We start from the raw sequence: 16,251 nt of genomic DNA on the forward strand, positions 1-16,251 counted from the left end.
ACTTATACCCATCTTATAGAACTTAAAACGTAATTTTACTAATATAATGTGGAAGTTTTATAATTATTTTATCTTAGCCTTTATAGTACTATTGATCCTAGGTGGAGAATAAAATCTAATCTAGCTCTGATCTTACTGGAGAATCGTTTGTGCTTTAAGAGCCAATACCTCTTTTGACATAGTTTCTAGGAAGAAAACGGGAACAAGTTTGTGGTCCATGAAAATGGAATCCAATTCTTTTATGATAAAGGAAATACAAGTTGTTCATAATAATTTTTTTAAAACATTTGTAGGTTATAACTGGAGTTCTTCGAAGAGCAGATGAGGTGAGCTTTAAAATAAGAAGAATTGCGTTTTGACTTTTACTTTCCTGTTCTTTTAATCTCTCTTTATTTCCTTCTTTTACCCTTTCTCCCCTTTATATTTTAACAGGGGCACAAGTGTGCTTCCTCGGATTGTAGAAAATGAAGTACTTCTGCCTATGTAATGGAACACTTTTATTAACTCATGGCGGACTTTTCTGCTTTGGGAATCCAGGGTATCCAGTGGCTTTTACCAAGAGTTGTTTAAAATATAACATTTCCCTATAGAATCTTTTCTTCAAAGGATTCCTTCATTAATAAATTGTGGTATATTCCTATATTGGAAGCCATACAACAGTTAAAATGAATGAACTAGGTTTATAAATAGCTACGTGGTAAATCTAAAAAATATTCGATAAAAAAAGGCAGGTTGCCAAAGTATGTTATGCATTTCTACAAAGTTTTAAAATTCAGAAAACAAAGATACTCTTAATAGATGCCTAAACTATGTAGTAAAAGGATAACAATGTGGATGGAAAGGAATCACACCTACCTCACGATAAAGGCTTCCTCTGGGAAGGGAAAGGGGTGTAGGATGAGAAGGGACTTGAATTGTATCTGCATCACTTTATCTCTTAAAACTCTGAAGCAAATATGGCAAAATGTAATATTTGTTCAATCTGGGTCTTGGGTACATGGGTATTCGTGAGATTACTTTAAATTATTGTAGAAAAGTGTGATAAAATATTTTATAAGTAACAACAAGAAAGAAGGTCCTTCCCAGTCCCTTTGGTAATAGTAGACTGAGCTCAGAATAATCTTTAGGAACCTTATGGTATCTGTTTATTTGTGGCCTTTAATTAAGTCCTCTACTATGTCATTCTTCTGCTACTTGACCTTGCTTATTCTCTTAGCCTTGTTTATACTTGAGGTAGTTTATAAGGCACTTTCACCTGTCCTCAGTCACTGTACAAATGTTAGACATTTTTAGTTGAAGTCTATCTGCAACTGTGTCAAATAGTGTGGCAACATAATACACAGTCTGTCACAATCATGCATTTATCTAATATCTAAGACCCTCATTTTCTTAACCAAATTTCTTTCAACCAGTTGCCATTAGTGAGCACCCAAATATTCCTTCCAAATTTGAAGGTATGTTGTTTTCATGAACTGCCTTGTTCTAGAACCTGCTTCCTCAGTATTACCTGGTTGCTGGTCTAGGCGTGTGGGAAGGAAGGCTGGGAGGCAGGCCCAGGGTCAGTTACTTTGTCGTAGTGGACACACCTGTGCCTCTCTGTTCAACCTCATTTTCTGACCATAACAATAAAACTTTGCTCTTGTTTTCTTCCCCGCCAGGCTACCTTCAGTAAGATTCCCATTGGATTTATCCCACTGGGCCAGACCAGTAGTTTGAGTCAGACACTCTTTGCCGAAAGTGGAAACAAAGTCCAGTAGGTTGTCAATGTGGGATGGTAGCATTTGTGGGTGAGCGAGCCTGGGAATGGAAAATTCACACGTGTGATATAATTTTCTTTTTGAGTTTTGATAGCCTGAGACTTCAGATCATTAAGAGGAAGAGATCAGAGTTCAAGCGTTGGGTTGATTGGGAAGTTTCTCTGTTGGGTTGTGGGACCCTGGTGATCTAATGTGAAGTCCTCAGGTCAGGTATGGAGATGAATACTGATGTCCTTCTGACACTTATGAAGATAGCTTCGCTGATCCAAGCATACTGTTTGTGTGCTTTTGTGTTGTAAGATTCTCTGGTGAAGACATATTTGCAGTGATCATTTGTTTGCTTTAAGTATGCATGATGACAAATAGCAAGTTCCCTGTGGAGACTGGGCCAGCAGCAGCCTTGGCTCCATTATCTTGATAATATAAGGAGCTAAAACAACCAAGTATAGTTACATCCTTTAGGGAATGCCAAAAGTAGAAGGCAGTGTGAATAAAGTAGACAGAGAAAGTAGTGCAGCCCTGACATTAAATTAAACTGTTGTGAGTCTAACAGTGTCCTCAGGAGTCAGGCAAGTTGTTATTATTGCTCTTTTCTTTCAAAAGCATTATGTAAACAAAGATTTAGTCTTTCAAGAAGATGGGAATCTTGAATTTGAGTCGTGGCTTTGACAATGATTAAAAATATAATCTTGGACAAATCATTTTCAGGCAGGTTCTCATTGTCAGTTGCCTGATCTTTAATGTAAGCTTTGTGATACATTGGGGGAGGTCAATAAAAAATATTTGTTTAATGAATGAATTGAAATCTTCTCAAGACATTTCTTGTTATAACCTTCTAGAATCAATAACAATAATAATACTCAGGTGATTTTTCTGTTTGGATTTTTTTTTCTGCTTTGGGATTTTTATTTTAGATTTGAGGTATAGTTGACATAAAACATTAGTTTCAGGTGTATAACACGATGATTTGATATTTATATGCCACCACAATAATTATAGTTAACATCTGTCACCATTCAATAGTTACAGAATTGTTTTTCCTTGTGATGAGAACTTTTAAGATATACTCTCTTAAAAACTTTCAAACATGTAATACAGTATTATTAACGTTAGTTGCCATGCTATACGTTCCATCCCCACGACTGACTTATTTTTAAAATAAATTTATTTATTTATTTATTTATTTTTGGCTGTGTTGGGTCTTTGTTTCGATGACTGCCTTATTTTATAACTTGACTCCCTTCACCCTTTTTACCAACCTCGCACACCCCACCTCTGACAACCATCAATCTGTTATCTGTATCATCTATGAACTTGATTTTTTTTAATTTTAATTTAATTTAATTCTTTTTTGGGCTGCATTGGGTCTTCGTTTCTGCACGCAGGCTTTCTCTAGTTGCTGCGGGGCGGGGGGCTACTCTTCCTCGCGGTGCACGGGCTTCTCGTTACAGTGGCTTTTTGTTGTGGAGCACTGGCTCTAGTGGGCAGGCCTCAGTAGTTGTGGCGTGTGGGCTTCAGTAGTTGTGGCTCGCGAGCTCTAGAGCGCAGGCTTCAGTAGTTGTGGTGCACCAGCTTTAGTAGTTGTGGCTTGCAGGCTCTAGAGCGTAGGCTCAGTAGTTGTGGCACACGGGCTTAGTCGCTCCGTGGCATATGGGATCTTCTCGGACCAGGGCTCGAACCCATGTCACCTGCATTGGCAGGTGGATTCTTAACCACTGCGCCACAAGGGAAGTCCCTTGTTTTTTTTTTGTTCTTTGAAGATGCCACCACATATAAGATATCATACAGTATTTGTCTTTCTCTGTCTGACTTACTTCACTTAGTATAATACCCTCCAAGTCCATCAGTGTTGTTGCAGATGGCAAAATTTCATTCTTTTTTTATTGCTGAATAGTATTCCAGGGTATGTGTGTGTGTGCACACAAATGTATATATATATGTATCTCACATATATATCACATCTTCTTTATTCATTCATCTGTCAACGGACACTTAGTTGTTTCCATATCTTAGCTACTGTAAATAATGCTGAACAACAAACATGGGTGCATATATCTTTTGAGTTAGTGTTTTCGCTTTCTTTGGATAAATACCCAGAAGTGGAATTGCTGGATCATATGGTAGTTCCATTTTTAATTCTTTGAGGAACCTCCATACTGTTTTCCATAGTGGCTGCACCAATTTACATTCCCAGCAACAGTGCAGGAGGGTTCCCTTTTCTCCACATCCTCTAAAATACTTGTTATTTCTTATCTTTTTGATAATAGCCATTCTAACAGGTGTGAGGTAATGTCTCATTGTGTTTTTTTTTTTTTTTTTGCGGTACGTGGGCCTCTCACTGTTGTGGCCTCTCCCGTTGTGGAGCACAGGCTCCAGACGCGCAGGCTCAGCGGCCATGGCTCACGGACCCAGCCGCTCTGCAGCATGTGGGATCCTCCCGGACCGGGGCACAAACCCGTGTCCCCTGCATCGGCAGGCAGACTCTCAACCACTGTGCCACCAGGGAAGCCCTCTCATTGTGTTTGGATTTGCATTTCCCTGATGGTTAATGATGCTGGGCATCTTTTCATGTACCTGTTGGACATCTGTATGTCTTCTCTGGAAAAATGTCGATTCCAATTTTCTACCCATTTTTCAAGTGGATTTTTTTTTCTGTTGAGTTGTATGAGATCTTTATATATTTTGTATATTAACCACTTATCAGATATATGATTTGCAGATATTTTCTCCCGTTCAATAGGTTGCCTTTTCATTTTGTTGATGGTTTTCTTTGCTGCACAGAAGGTTTTTAGTATCATGTAGCCCCACTTACTTATTTTTACTTTTATTGCTTTTGCTTTTGGTGTTAGATTCAAAAATCATTGCCAAGTCTTATGTCAAGAAGCTTACCCTCTATGTTTTCTTCTAGAAGTTTTATGGTTTCAGGTCTTATTACATTCAATTCTTTACTCCATTTTGAGCTAATCTTTGTGTATGGTGTAAGCTAGTGGTCTAGTTTCATTCTTTTGCATGTGGCTGTCCAGTTCTGCTTTGGGATTTTGAATAGGCTGGTTTTGTGGATTTATTTTTGCTGTTGTAGTTTTAGGACTCATCTTTTATCTTTTAACTTTTTTTTTTTTTAGATAAAAACCTTGCTCCACATATCAAACACCAGGCATAAACGTAGACATATATCAGGCCTTTATTAAAACGTCTCTCATGCTTCAAGCCTTAGTCTGATGGGGAGTGTTCAGCTCTTTACCAATCATCCTGCAGCCTAATATGGCATTTCAGTTTGCCATATTTTTTTCCCAGTTTAGAATTTCTGAGGGGCTATAAATATGACAAACAATGAATTAAACATTTTTTCTTATCTGAGACAAATCCTATCTGGTTTGGGTCTTGGTTACTTTAGATAGCTAGTCTTTCCCCCTGTCAGTATAGATTATTAGAACTGCTTGCCAGCATTACCAGATATGCCAGTGATGCCGAGGGAGGGCATGTCCCTTAGAGAACACCTCACCTATCCAAAAGCCAGTGTCTGTGCAGTGTGGCTGCCCTCAAGGTCTTAGATAGCCTTCGGTTTTTTAGGGGCTAATTTTCCCTGTAGTTAAACTAATGTTGTTGCTGCTTCTATTTATAATTTAAAGATTTATAAAACTTAATTTATAAGCATGCCCCAGGGCTCTTAGATAATTAAGTCAGTCTGCCCTGGGTTCATAATTTTGTAGACCTCTTAACATGGCAGATGCCTGAGGCTACTTAAAAGAACAAGGCTTTGCTTTTTGCATAGCTGTCAAGATTTGTTGTACCATAATTACTACAGGAGAAAAAGGAATTTTGAATTTGGAATGTTGCAGATAATTAATCCTAAAAAATAGCTGTTTCGTGCTACAGTGCTGCTTTATTTAGAACTTTCAATTATTGCTGGAGAGTGATAAATTTAAGGTTGCATTTTAACCATCTTCTGCCAAGGAATTTTGAAAAAAATTAATAGAAAAAGGCATTTTTCAGTTGGAACATTTTTTAAAGGTCAGCCTCTCAAAAGCACTTCTTAAACCTCTTAATGTGCTAGGTACTACTCAGAGCAAGCACAAAGCTTTAGGATTCTTTCTAATAACTTCCTTTGAAATTAATGTATTCATATCAAATTAATCTAAACTGGTGATCACGTGTCTTGCTTTCTCCTAAATTGAATCTCATTTTCTAAACTGATGCCTACTTCCCAGATAGCAACTGTATTGGAGGGAAAATGGGATAAAGATATGTTGATAGAGAAATATGAGAAAGTAAAGTAGGCTGTTTCTTAAGTTTCAACTTGCTTCCTAGGGAACCCAGAATGTAATCCAAGCATTGGAGTTAATGTGTATATTTTGGGGATTTATTATATTTTGCTAAGATAACTCCAGCAAATCCTGTCCTTTAGCTATCCTTCAGATTATTAGAGTAAAAAGGAATATGGTTTTTGAAGTGCTTGACTTTCATGCTCTTACAATGAATGAAAGATGTTGTATTATTATTTATTTATCATATTTTCCAGTGATAAAAGTCAGACACAATGTAGAGACTCAATAAATGTGAGGTAAATAAATGATTGGTGCCTCGTATAAACTTCTCTTTGCCAAAGCCTTCTCTTTGAGTCTGTATCAGAGCCTTCCACTAGATTTGTATCAGTAATTCTTTTATACACCTTTGTTCTGCTTTCTTGGAGTATTTTGAAGGAATTTGTCTTTTTCTTGACCCAGCTATTAGTACTCTGGGTAGGAGTGTGGTTGTGTGTGTGTATGTGTGTGTTGCGGGAGATGTTGCTTATTTTTCACAACATGATCATTTCCTTCTTGTTATCTTTTAGACATATTACAGATGCTACACTTGCCGTTGTGAAAGGAGAGACAGTTCCACTTGATGTCTTGCAGATCAAGGTAAGATCTTTTCATCAGAGTTTGAAAAAATTAACAAAGTAATACACACTTAAAAAAATGTAGTTCAAATAAGATTATAAGGAAAACAACTGTCCCTCTTCTTACCCTTTCCTATCTGAAGTATAAGCCCCCAGAGAAGATAATTTTACCTGTTTGTTCTAGTTATCACTAATTAGTATGCTCGTGATGCTACTTTTTAAAATTGTGGTAAAAAAAAAAACCCCACAAAACATGAAATTTACGATCAGAACCATTTTTAGGTGTATAATTCAGTTTAAGTATATAATACTACTTTTTGGTTTATCAGTTTTAGACCTTATCTCTTGGCCTCTGTATCACCTCTCAGTATAGTTGTATCATGATTTTTAGTTCCTCTGATTACCTTTGGCCCACAAGTAGTTTTTCTGTTTTATATGGTTGTTTTGAGTATTAAAAGAGCTAATAAATATAACGCACTTAGAACAGCACCCGATTTCATCTCACCTGTTTGTATGGTGGCCACCTCTCTATCTCATGCTCTGCCAAAGGCGAAACCTTTCTCGTGACCCATCCGTCTTTTGGAGGGCCTTCTCTTTGGAATTCAGGTTACTTGGTTGTCTTGCATTGTCAGCTCTCTGATGGGCTTAAGAATAATTATGATTCTGTAGATTATCAGGCTTTTTCTCATCTTTAGGGTGGGAACAATGTTCTTTGTTGCTTCCTACATCCTAGAGAGGAGCAGAACTTCCCATTTTTCTATTGGGTTGTCTAACATTTTCTTACTGATTTGTAGATGAACTCATGAATTATTCTAGAAAGATACTTGCTCGCTTTGCCCACTGAAGGGGCCTAAAGGCGGTGACACCCAACAGCAATGAGCATATCTGGCATCCAGATTTTGGTCTCTAAATACCATTACCTAATAAAACTTAACAGGATTCTGTGAAAAGATGTCTTTCAGAGGCAGGGCAAGAATAAGGCAAAGAACTCAAAAACTAATGAAGACAACACAAAATAGGAGCCAGCATGATAGTACCCTACTGGCCAATTTGGGGCTGGTTTGAACATCAAAAAGAATAATGCTAGTGGATTATAATACATTAAATAAAAATGATGAATCTATAGTTATGTTACAGAAGAATTACCAAATTGTAAACGTATAAAATAAGACAGAGTTAGAGAATTACCATTTGGCAATCACTAATGAAATCATTAATTCAAACAGGGATCATCAATGGATGCTACACACATTGGATAAAAGGTCGCTGAGAAACAAATATCCACACAGTCTCAAATTATCACAAGTTACTTAATAATTACAAAGGGAAAAAGTACCTTTATGGTAGAGAGATCTAGCATACACCACCTTAACCAGGTGGTCAAACAGCATCACCAGTAATGGGACAGATGGACATTATCTGCCTCCTGATGTGATGTATCAAGAAGGATACAACATCACCTATGTAGTTTTCTGCCCAAAACATGAGTCTTAATCTAACTGAATCTAATAATGAGAAAACAATCAAATCCAAATTGTAGGACATTCTAAAAACAACCATTGATTTGGCTTCTTCAAAAATGTCAATGTCGGTACAGCACTCTGGGCACATCCCTTCGCTGATGATCTTTCTAGTGAACTCGTGAGCTGTCCAGGCAGTCTGGGGAGAGCCATCCGCTGACCGGGTGGTACCCAGGCTCATCTCCAGTTTCCTACAGAATATTTTTATTATCACTCACATATTCTACTTTTCACTTAACATGGATCCATCCCAGAGACATGCTCTTGGACAAACTGTATAACTTCTCAGAGCCTCAGTGTTCTCCTCTATAAAGTGATGAACTAGATTGATGAATCGAATTCCTACCTTAAATTTGATTCTCTATTCATTAAACTTATTATTAAATTTAGTTTCTTCCTTCTCTAAAACCTTCCCAACCTTCTCAAGGGTCTAGTCACTCATTCTAAAAAACTTTGCAACCATTCTGGATCCCCCCTGGATCTCTTAAATCTGTCAGTTAACATAGCCATCTTTCTTACATAATCTCTGGCAAGTCATTTGACCTCTCTGTAAAAAAAAAAAAAAAATGTCAATGTCATGAAATCTAAAAGAAGATAGTCTGTTCAAGATTAAGGGAAACTAAAGAAATATCATAATGAAGTCCAGTATGAGATCCTGGACTGGAAAAATGAAAAACAGTGTCAGCCGTAAAAGATATCAGAGATATTTTAATATGGATGATATATTAGATGTTATATGCCAGTGTGAGATTTCTTGAGAGTGACAGTGGTGTTATGGTTATGTCTGTGTATGTCCTTGTTCTTGGGAGATACTGAAATATTTAGGAGTGAAAGGTCATGAAGCCTGCAATTTATTTGCAAATGATTTAACAATACTACAAACTACCCACACAGAGATAAAGCTAATGTGTGGAAATGTTGGCCTGGTGAAGCTGGGTGAGAGGTAAATATGGTGTTCATTGCACATATAAAAGGTTTTTTGGTTTGACATCTTACCAATATTAAAATTTTGGAGGGAAGAAGACCCAATAGCCATTCCTGATTCCTGATCAGAATCTTCTCTCTAAAAAGGGTTTAATTCCTAGGGAAAAGATATTCTCGCTTGATGGTAGTTAAGTATCTATTCCTTCTTCATCTAAATTTCTTCTTTTTCCCCCTGGAAAAGGCAGGTTCCTAAGAAGGCTGAGCCATAAAGCCAAATAAGCCTATAAACAGTGAATCCTGCATACTTTACTCAGGTTTAGCCTTAGAATGTACCAGCTACATTCAGGTTGTCCTCCAAAGGCTATGCACATTTTATATTTATGCAAGTTTCCTAGTATCTGTGGAAGAAGCCTCCGTACTGTGTCATGATTCCAAACTTCAATCCTAAAATGTCGTTCCTAGTTATATGGCATTTGCTATATGCACGTTTACGGTTGATGAACCCGTGAGCTTGCAACCCATTTCCCTTTTATTTTCCTTTGTGCTTTATGCAGTGATATCTGGACTCTCCACCATGACGTTGTTGGTCAGGATAAAAGCGATTTAAGTTGCAGTTGATTCTTTAGCATCTAATAAAGCTTAATCGTTTTCACAAAATGTGCTGAAAGGAATGTTAGCCTGGAAAAGAGACTACAGGTCAGCATCCATTATTTTAAAGTATTGTTGCTGTCAAAGGAGTGAATCAGGGTAGATCTCTTAATAACTGAGTGATTTACTGCTTCTTACTTATGTGTGAGAAGTAATACATTCAGAGTAATTAGGATTTAACTGAACATTCTTGACTGTGCTTGTATTTAAATGTCTCTTATCTTTTTCTTTCAAATATACTGATTCTGTGAATTGATGAAACCAGTATCAGATTTACCACAGGCTCTGTATATTGGTAACACTCCCCAGGAAGCAGAAAACTTTTAAAATCAATTCCTCGAAAACATAGTACAGTAGCCTCTACTGTAGTGTCTGAGGCACCCAGCTAGGCTGAATTTGTCTTCTCTTCTTTCTTTATTTCTGGAAATTGCTTTCAGAATGTGGTAAAAAGCATTGCAGATGAAGCCTGATACCAGATTCCTCTTTTTTTAAAAAACAAACTGAAACACAATTAAACATATAATGGAAGATTCTCCAAAAATAAAAGAAATAGTCCTTGGAAGCTATAATAGTGCTTTATGTTTTCATTGTATAGCGTGAGTTTGCATCTCCTTAGGACTTCTAACTCAGTGAGGGAGGCAAGGTGTGTATTAGTATCTCCATTGGACAGAGTTTTTAAAAAGGGTTATCCGATCATATGACTAGTGCTGTAGACAGAAGTAGAATAAGGATTTTCTGTCTTACAGTCCATTGCTTTTTCCTTCACTGCTTTGTCTAGGTGGGATCACTCTTGGCCTGTCACATGATTTTTAAAGGGCAGTTTTCCCATGTGGACATCTACAATGCCTGGAACTTGACTTTAAAGTAACTACTGTAAAGATTTATGGAATTCTTCCTAGTTCTTTCTTTTTGGTCTCTCAGTTTGACTCAGACCCTGCCAACCCAGAATCAAATGAGGAAGATAGGGGAGGTGGTGAGAGTGAGACTCTTCCCCTTTCCCCTGTCTTTCATTCCTGGCTTCCTTCTGTTAAAGCCCCAGCTCTGATCATTCTCATGCGACGATGCTTAGAGCTGCTCCTGAGCTCCTTCTGCCTTGATTCTTTTTCTTCATCTAGAATCCCTAAAATCCATAGGTTGGGCAGTTGTCTAGTTGACCATGATCTTCTTCTTGTCACTGTTCCTTAAATTCTGTTCCAACCAGCTCTCCCAGTTGTTTTCCTCTGCAGAGCATGAGGCCATTTCCCCGCAGGGATTTACTCTGTCCAGGGGAGCCTCTGACTTGGAGCAGCTTATCTCCTTTGCTGCTAAGATCTGGCTGTATGCCTGTCTTTCTGTACAGGATCTGTTCCTGTTTTCTGATCTCTCCATCTCATAATCGGACTATTGCCCAGAACTTCACTGGCCTAAGATACAGTGGTGCTTTGTCTGTTGGCTTCCAGTCTGTTCAGCTGACCTTGCTTATTTTTCCTGTGCTTGTGTGTCCTCCAACTGGGACCGGTGTCTCCACTACTGACCCTCAGGCCTCTGCTGAATCCTGAGGACTCCGTGCCCATCTGCTTTTCTAGACTCTTCACATTCTTCACACTCCTTTCCTACCCCTTGCTGAACATAGCAACTCAATTCCGTGGAACCTTAAGGTTGCAAGGCTTTTCGGTTAATCTTAACAGAAGAGTCCCAAAATTCTTCCCCCTACATGAAGAAAGGGAAAATGGTTTTAGAGCACCAGTCAGGAAATCTTGAGTACTTAGCTCAGCACTTCTTGCTTCCACTACATGCTTTAGAACAGCATTTCCCTAAGGAATATTACTTATGCAAGATGTCTTCCCAGAGAAGGGCTGAACAGTTAACAACTCAGGAAAGCTGTATATTGTATTTTTCTTTTGGAAATTTATAATGTACATTAACATATTAAAGACTCTAAAAAGAATTGCAGTAAACATAACTTCTTTCAAACCAGATAAGTTTGATATTTCCCAACTTATTTCAACATGGAATCTTCTGTCATCATCATCATCATCATATCATCATCATCATCAGCTGTAACACTTAACATCTTAAGAAACATTTGGGAAATGTTCCCATTGATACAGCAAACTATTCACATAGTATTAATTCTCTCCCTTAGGCTAGAGCACCCTTTCCCCTCGTTCCTTTTGTTTCTCTCTACTTTCTTCCCACCCACCCCAATCTAGATGCTTTATTTAGTTTTCCTTTTTGGGAAAGGACTGGGGAAATCACTATAGTATGCACTTATTACTGTAATATAGTGTCCTTCCTCAAGGGACCTGATTTCTCTCTCTCTTTTTTTTTTCATTAGCATGCATCTTCCCTAGTCCAGTACTGTATGATTCAGCCTTGTTCCTTCTCTTTCAATACTATATAGCGCTTAGCTCACTCTTGGGAACCTCCTAGGTTGATCTGCAAAAATTATAATGAATAGATAAAAGAATGAATCCAGGAATTATACAGATATAGACATAGATACAGATACACATACATATAAATGCTGGATCAAAAAACATAGTTAGATTGCATTAAAAAATTCCTCCCACCCCCTATTCCCTGCCTCTGTCAACCACCAATCTGTCTTCTGTATCATCTATAAGCTTGTTTTCTTTGTTGTTGTTATTTTTTGTTTTTTTAGATTTTACATATAAGAGAGGTCATACAGTATTTGTCTTCCTCTGACTTCACTTAGCACAGTGCTCTCAAGGTTCATCCATGTTGTCCCAAATGGCAAGTTTTCATTCTGTTTTATGGTTAAATAATATTCCTGAGTCTGTGTGTGTGTGCATGCATTTGCGTGTGTGCATGCCACAGTTTCTTTATCCATTCATCTGTCGGTGGACACTTAAGTTGTTTCCATATCTTGGCTATTGTAATTAATGCTGCAATGAAAATGGGGGTGCATGTATCTTTTTTTTATTTAAAAATTTTTTTATACAGCAGGTTCTTATTAGTTATCCATTTTATACATATTTATATGTCAACCCCAATCTCCCAATTCATCCCCCCACCACCCCCCCACCACCACTTACCCCCCTTGGTGTCTATAGGTTGTTCTCTACATCTGGGTCTCTATTTCTGCCCTGCAAACCGGTTCGCCTGTACCATTTTTCTAGGTTCCACATATATGCATTAATATATATTTGTTTTTCTCTTTCTGACTTCACTCTGTATGACAGTCTCTAGGTCCATCCACGTCTCTACAAGTGACCCAATTTCATTCCTTTTTGTGGCTGAATAATATTCCATTGTATATATGTACCACATCTTTATCCATTCGTCTGTCGATGGACATTTAGGTTGCTTCCATGACTTGGCTGTTGTAAATAATGCTGCAGTGAACATTGGGTTGCATATGTCTTTTTGAATTATGGTTTTCTCAGAGTATATGCCCAGTAGTGGGATTGCTGGGTCATATGGAAATTCTATTTTTAGTTTTTTAAAGAACCTCCATACTGTTTTCCATAGTGGCTGTATCCATTTACATTCCCACCAACAGTGCAAGAGGGTTCCCTCTTCTCCACAACCTCTCCAGCATTTGTTGTTTGTAGATTTTCTGATGGTGCCCATTCTAACTGGTGTGAGATGATACCTCATTGTAGTTTTTTGTTTTGTTTTCTTTTGTGGTATGTGGGCCTCTCACTGTTGTGGCCTCTCCCATTGCGGAGCACAGGCTCTGGACGCGCAGGCTCAGTGGCCATGGCTCACGGGCCCAGCCGCTCCACAGCATGTGGGATCTTCCCAGACCGTGGCACGAACCTGTGTCCCCTGCATTGGCAGGTGGACTCTCAACCACTGTGCCTCCAGGGAAGCCCCTCATTGTAGTTTTGATTTGCATTTCTCTAATAATTAGTGATGCTGAGCAGCTTTTCATGTGCTTCTTGGCCATCTGTATGTCTTCTTTGGGGAAATGTCTACTTAGCTCTTCTGCCCATCTTTGGATTGGGTTGTTTGTTTTTTTTAATATTGAGCTGCATGAGTTGTTTATATATTTTGTAGATTAATCCTTTGTCCGTTGAATCGTTTGCAAATATTTTCTCCCATTCTGAGGGTTGTCTTTTTGTCTTGTTTGTAGTTTCCTTTGCTGTGCAAAAGCTTTTAAGTTTCATTAGGTCCCATTTGTTTATTTTTGTTTTTATTTCCATTACTCTAGGAGGTGGATCAAAAAAGATCTTGCTGTGATTTATGTCAAAGAGTGTTCTTCCTATGTTTTCCTCTAAGAGTTTTATAGTGTCCGGTCTTACATTTAGGTCTCTAATCCATTTTGAGTTTATTTTTGTGTATGGTGTTAGGGAGTGTTCTAATTTCATTCTTTTACATGTAGCTCTCCAGTTTTCCCAGCACCACTTATTGAAGAGACTGTCTTGTCTCCATTGTATATCCTTGCCTCCTTTGTCACAGATTAGTTGACCGTAGGTGTGTGGGTTTATCTCTGGCCTTACTATCCTGTTCCATTGATCTATATTTCTGTTTTTGTGCCAGTACCATATTGTCTTGATTACTGTAGCTTTGTAGTATAGTCTGAAGTTAGGGAGTCTGATTCCTCCAGTTCTGTTTTTTTTCCCTCGAGACTGCTTTGGCTATTTGGGGTCTTTTGTGCCTCCATACAAATTTTAAGATTTTTTTGTTCTAGTCCTGTAAAAAATGCCACTGGTAATTTGATAGGGATTACATTGAATCTGTAGATTGCTTTGGGTAGTATAGTCATTTTCACAATATTGATTCTTCCAATCCAAGAACATGGTATATCTCTCCATCTGTTTGTGTCATCTTTGGTTTCTTTCATCAGTGTCTTATAGATTTCTGAGTACAGGTCTTTTACCTCCTTAGGCAGGTTTATTCCTAGGTGTTTTATTCTTTTGGTTGCAGTGGTGAATGGGATTGTTTCCTTAATTTCTCTTTCTGATCTTTCGTTGTTAGTGTATAGGAATGCAAGAGATTTCTGTGCATTAATTTTGTATCCTGCAGCTTTACCAAATTCATTGATTAGCTCTAGTAGTTTTCTGTTGTCATCTTTAGGATTCTCTATGTATAGTAGCATGTCATTGGCAAACAGTGACAGTTTTACTACTTCTTTTCCAATTTATATTCCTTTTATTCTTTTTCTTCTCTGATTACCATAGCTAGGACTTCCAAAACTCTGATGAATAATAGTGGCTTGTTCCTGATCTTAGAGGGAATGCTTTCAGCTTTTCACCATTGAGAATGATGTTGGCTGTGGGTTTGTTATATATGGTATTTATTATGTTGAGGTAGGTTCCCTCTATGCCCACTTTCTGGAGAGTTTTTATCATAAATGGGTGTTGAATTTTGTCAAAAGCTTTTTCTCCATCTATTGAGATGATCATATGGTTTTTATTCTTCAATTTGTTAATATGGTGTATCACATTGCTTGATTTGCGTATATTGAAAAATCCTTGCATCCCTGGGATAAATCCCACTTGATCATGGTGTATGATCCTTTTAATGTGTTGTTGGATTCTGTTTGCTAGTAGTTTGTTGAGGATTTTTGCATCTATATTTATCAGTGATTTTGGTCTGTAATTTTCTTTTTTTGTAGTATGTTTGTCTAGTTTTGGTATCAGGGTGATGGTGGCCTCATAGAATGAGTTGGGAGTGTTCCTTCCTCTGCAATTTTTTGGAAGAGTTTGAGAAGGATGGGTGTTAACTCTTCTCTAAATGTTTGTTAGAATTCACCTGTGAAACCATCTGGTCCTGGACTTTTGTTTGTTGGAAGATTTTTAATCACAGTTTCAATTTCACTACTTGTGATTGGTCTGTTCATATTTTCTGTTTCTTCCTGGTTCAGTCTTGGAAGCTTCTACCTTTCTAATAATTTGTCCATTTCTTCCAGGTTGTCCATTTTATTGGCATAAAGTTGCTTGTAGTAGTCTCTTAATGATGCTTTGTATTTCTGCAGTGTCTGTTGCATATATCTTCTGAGTTAATGTTTGTGTTTTCTTTGGATAAATACCTAGAAGTGGAATTGCTGGATCACATGGTAGCTCTATTTTTAATTCTTTGAGGAACTTCCATCCTGTTTTCCATAGTGGCTGCACCAATTTACATTCTCACCAGCATGCACAAAGTTTCCCTTTTCTCCACATTCTCAACAACGCTTGTTTTTTCTTGTCTTTTTGATGATAGCCATTCTAATAGGTGTGAGGTGTTATCTTATTGTGGTTTTCATTTGCCTTTCTCTGATGATTAATGATGCTGGGCATCAGTATGTCTGTTTCTATGCTTTGCCCATTTTTCAAGTGGATTGCTTTTTTTTTTTTCTATTGAGTTATATGAGTTCTTTATATATTTTGGACATTAACCCCTTATCAGATATATGATTTGCAAACATTTTCTCCCATTCAGTAGGTTGCCTTTTTATTTTGTTGATGGTTTCCTTTGCTGAACAGAAGGTTTTTAGTATGATGTAGCCCCACTTATTTATTTTTGCTTTAGTTGCTTTTGCTTTTGGTGTCAGATTTAAAAATCATTGCCAAGACTTACGTCAGGAAGCTTA

The 16,251-nt window shown here is 37.7% G+C and overlaps 1 protein-coding gene across 4 annotated transcripts in view; it reads left to right on the forward strand.

Moving 5' to 3' along the window:
- The window catches only part of AGK (acylglycerol kinase), an 85,295-nt gene that overhangs the window by 46,911 nt on the left and 22,133 nt on the right, over nucleotides 1-16,251 (forward strand). For all 4 annotated transcript variants that reach the window (XM_082633071.1, XM_082633072.1, XM_082633073.1 and 1 more), the window contains 3 exons: nucleotides 294-326; nucleotides 1,659-1,753; nucleotides 6,589-6,658. In XM_082633071.1, coding sequence (XP_082489197.1) covers nucleotides 294-326; nucleotides 1,659-1,753; nucleotides 6,589-6,658 — 198 coding nt within the window. The remainder of the gene's footprint in view (nucleotides 1-293; nucleotides 327-1,658; nucleotides 1,754-6,588; nucleotides 6,659-16,251) is intronic.

The sequence above is a fragment of the Mesoplodon mirus genome, assembly GCF_964341445.2.
Source record: "Mesoplodon mirus genome assembly, chromosome: 9".
Taxonomy (NCBI): Eukaryota; Metazoa; Chordata; class Mammalia; order Artiodactyla; family Ziphiidae; genus Mesoplodon; species Mesoplodon mirus.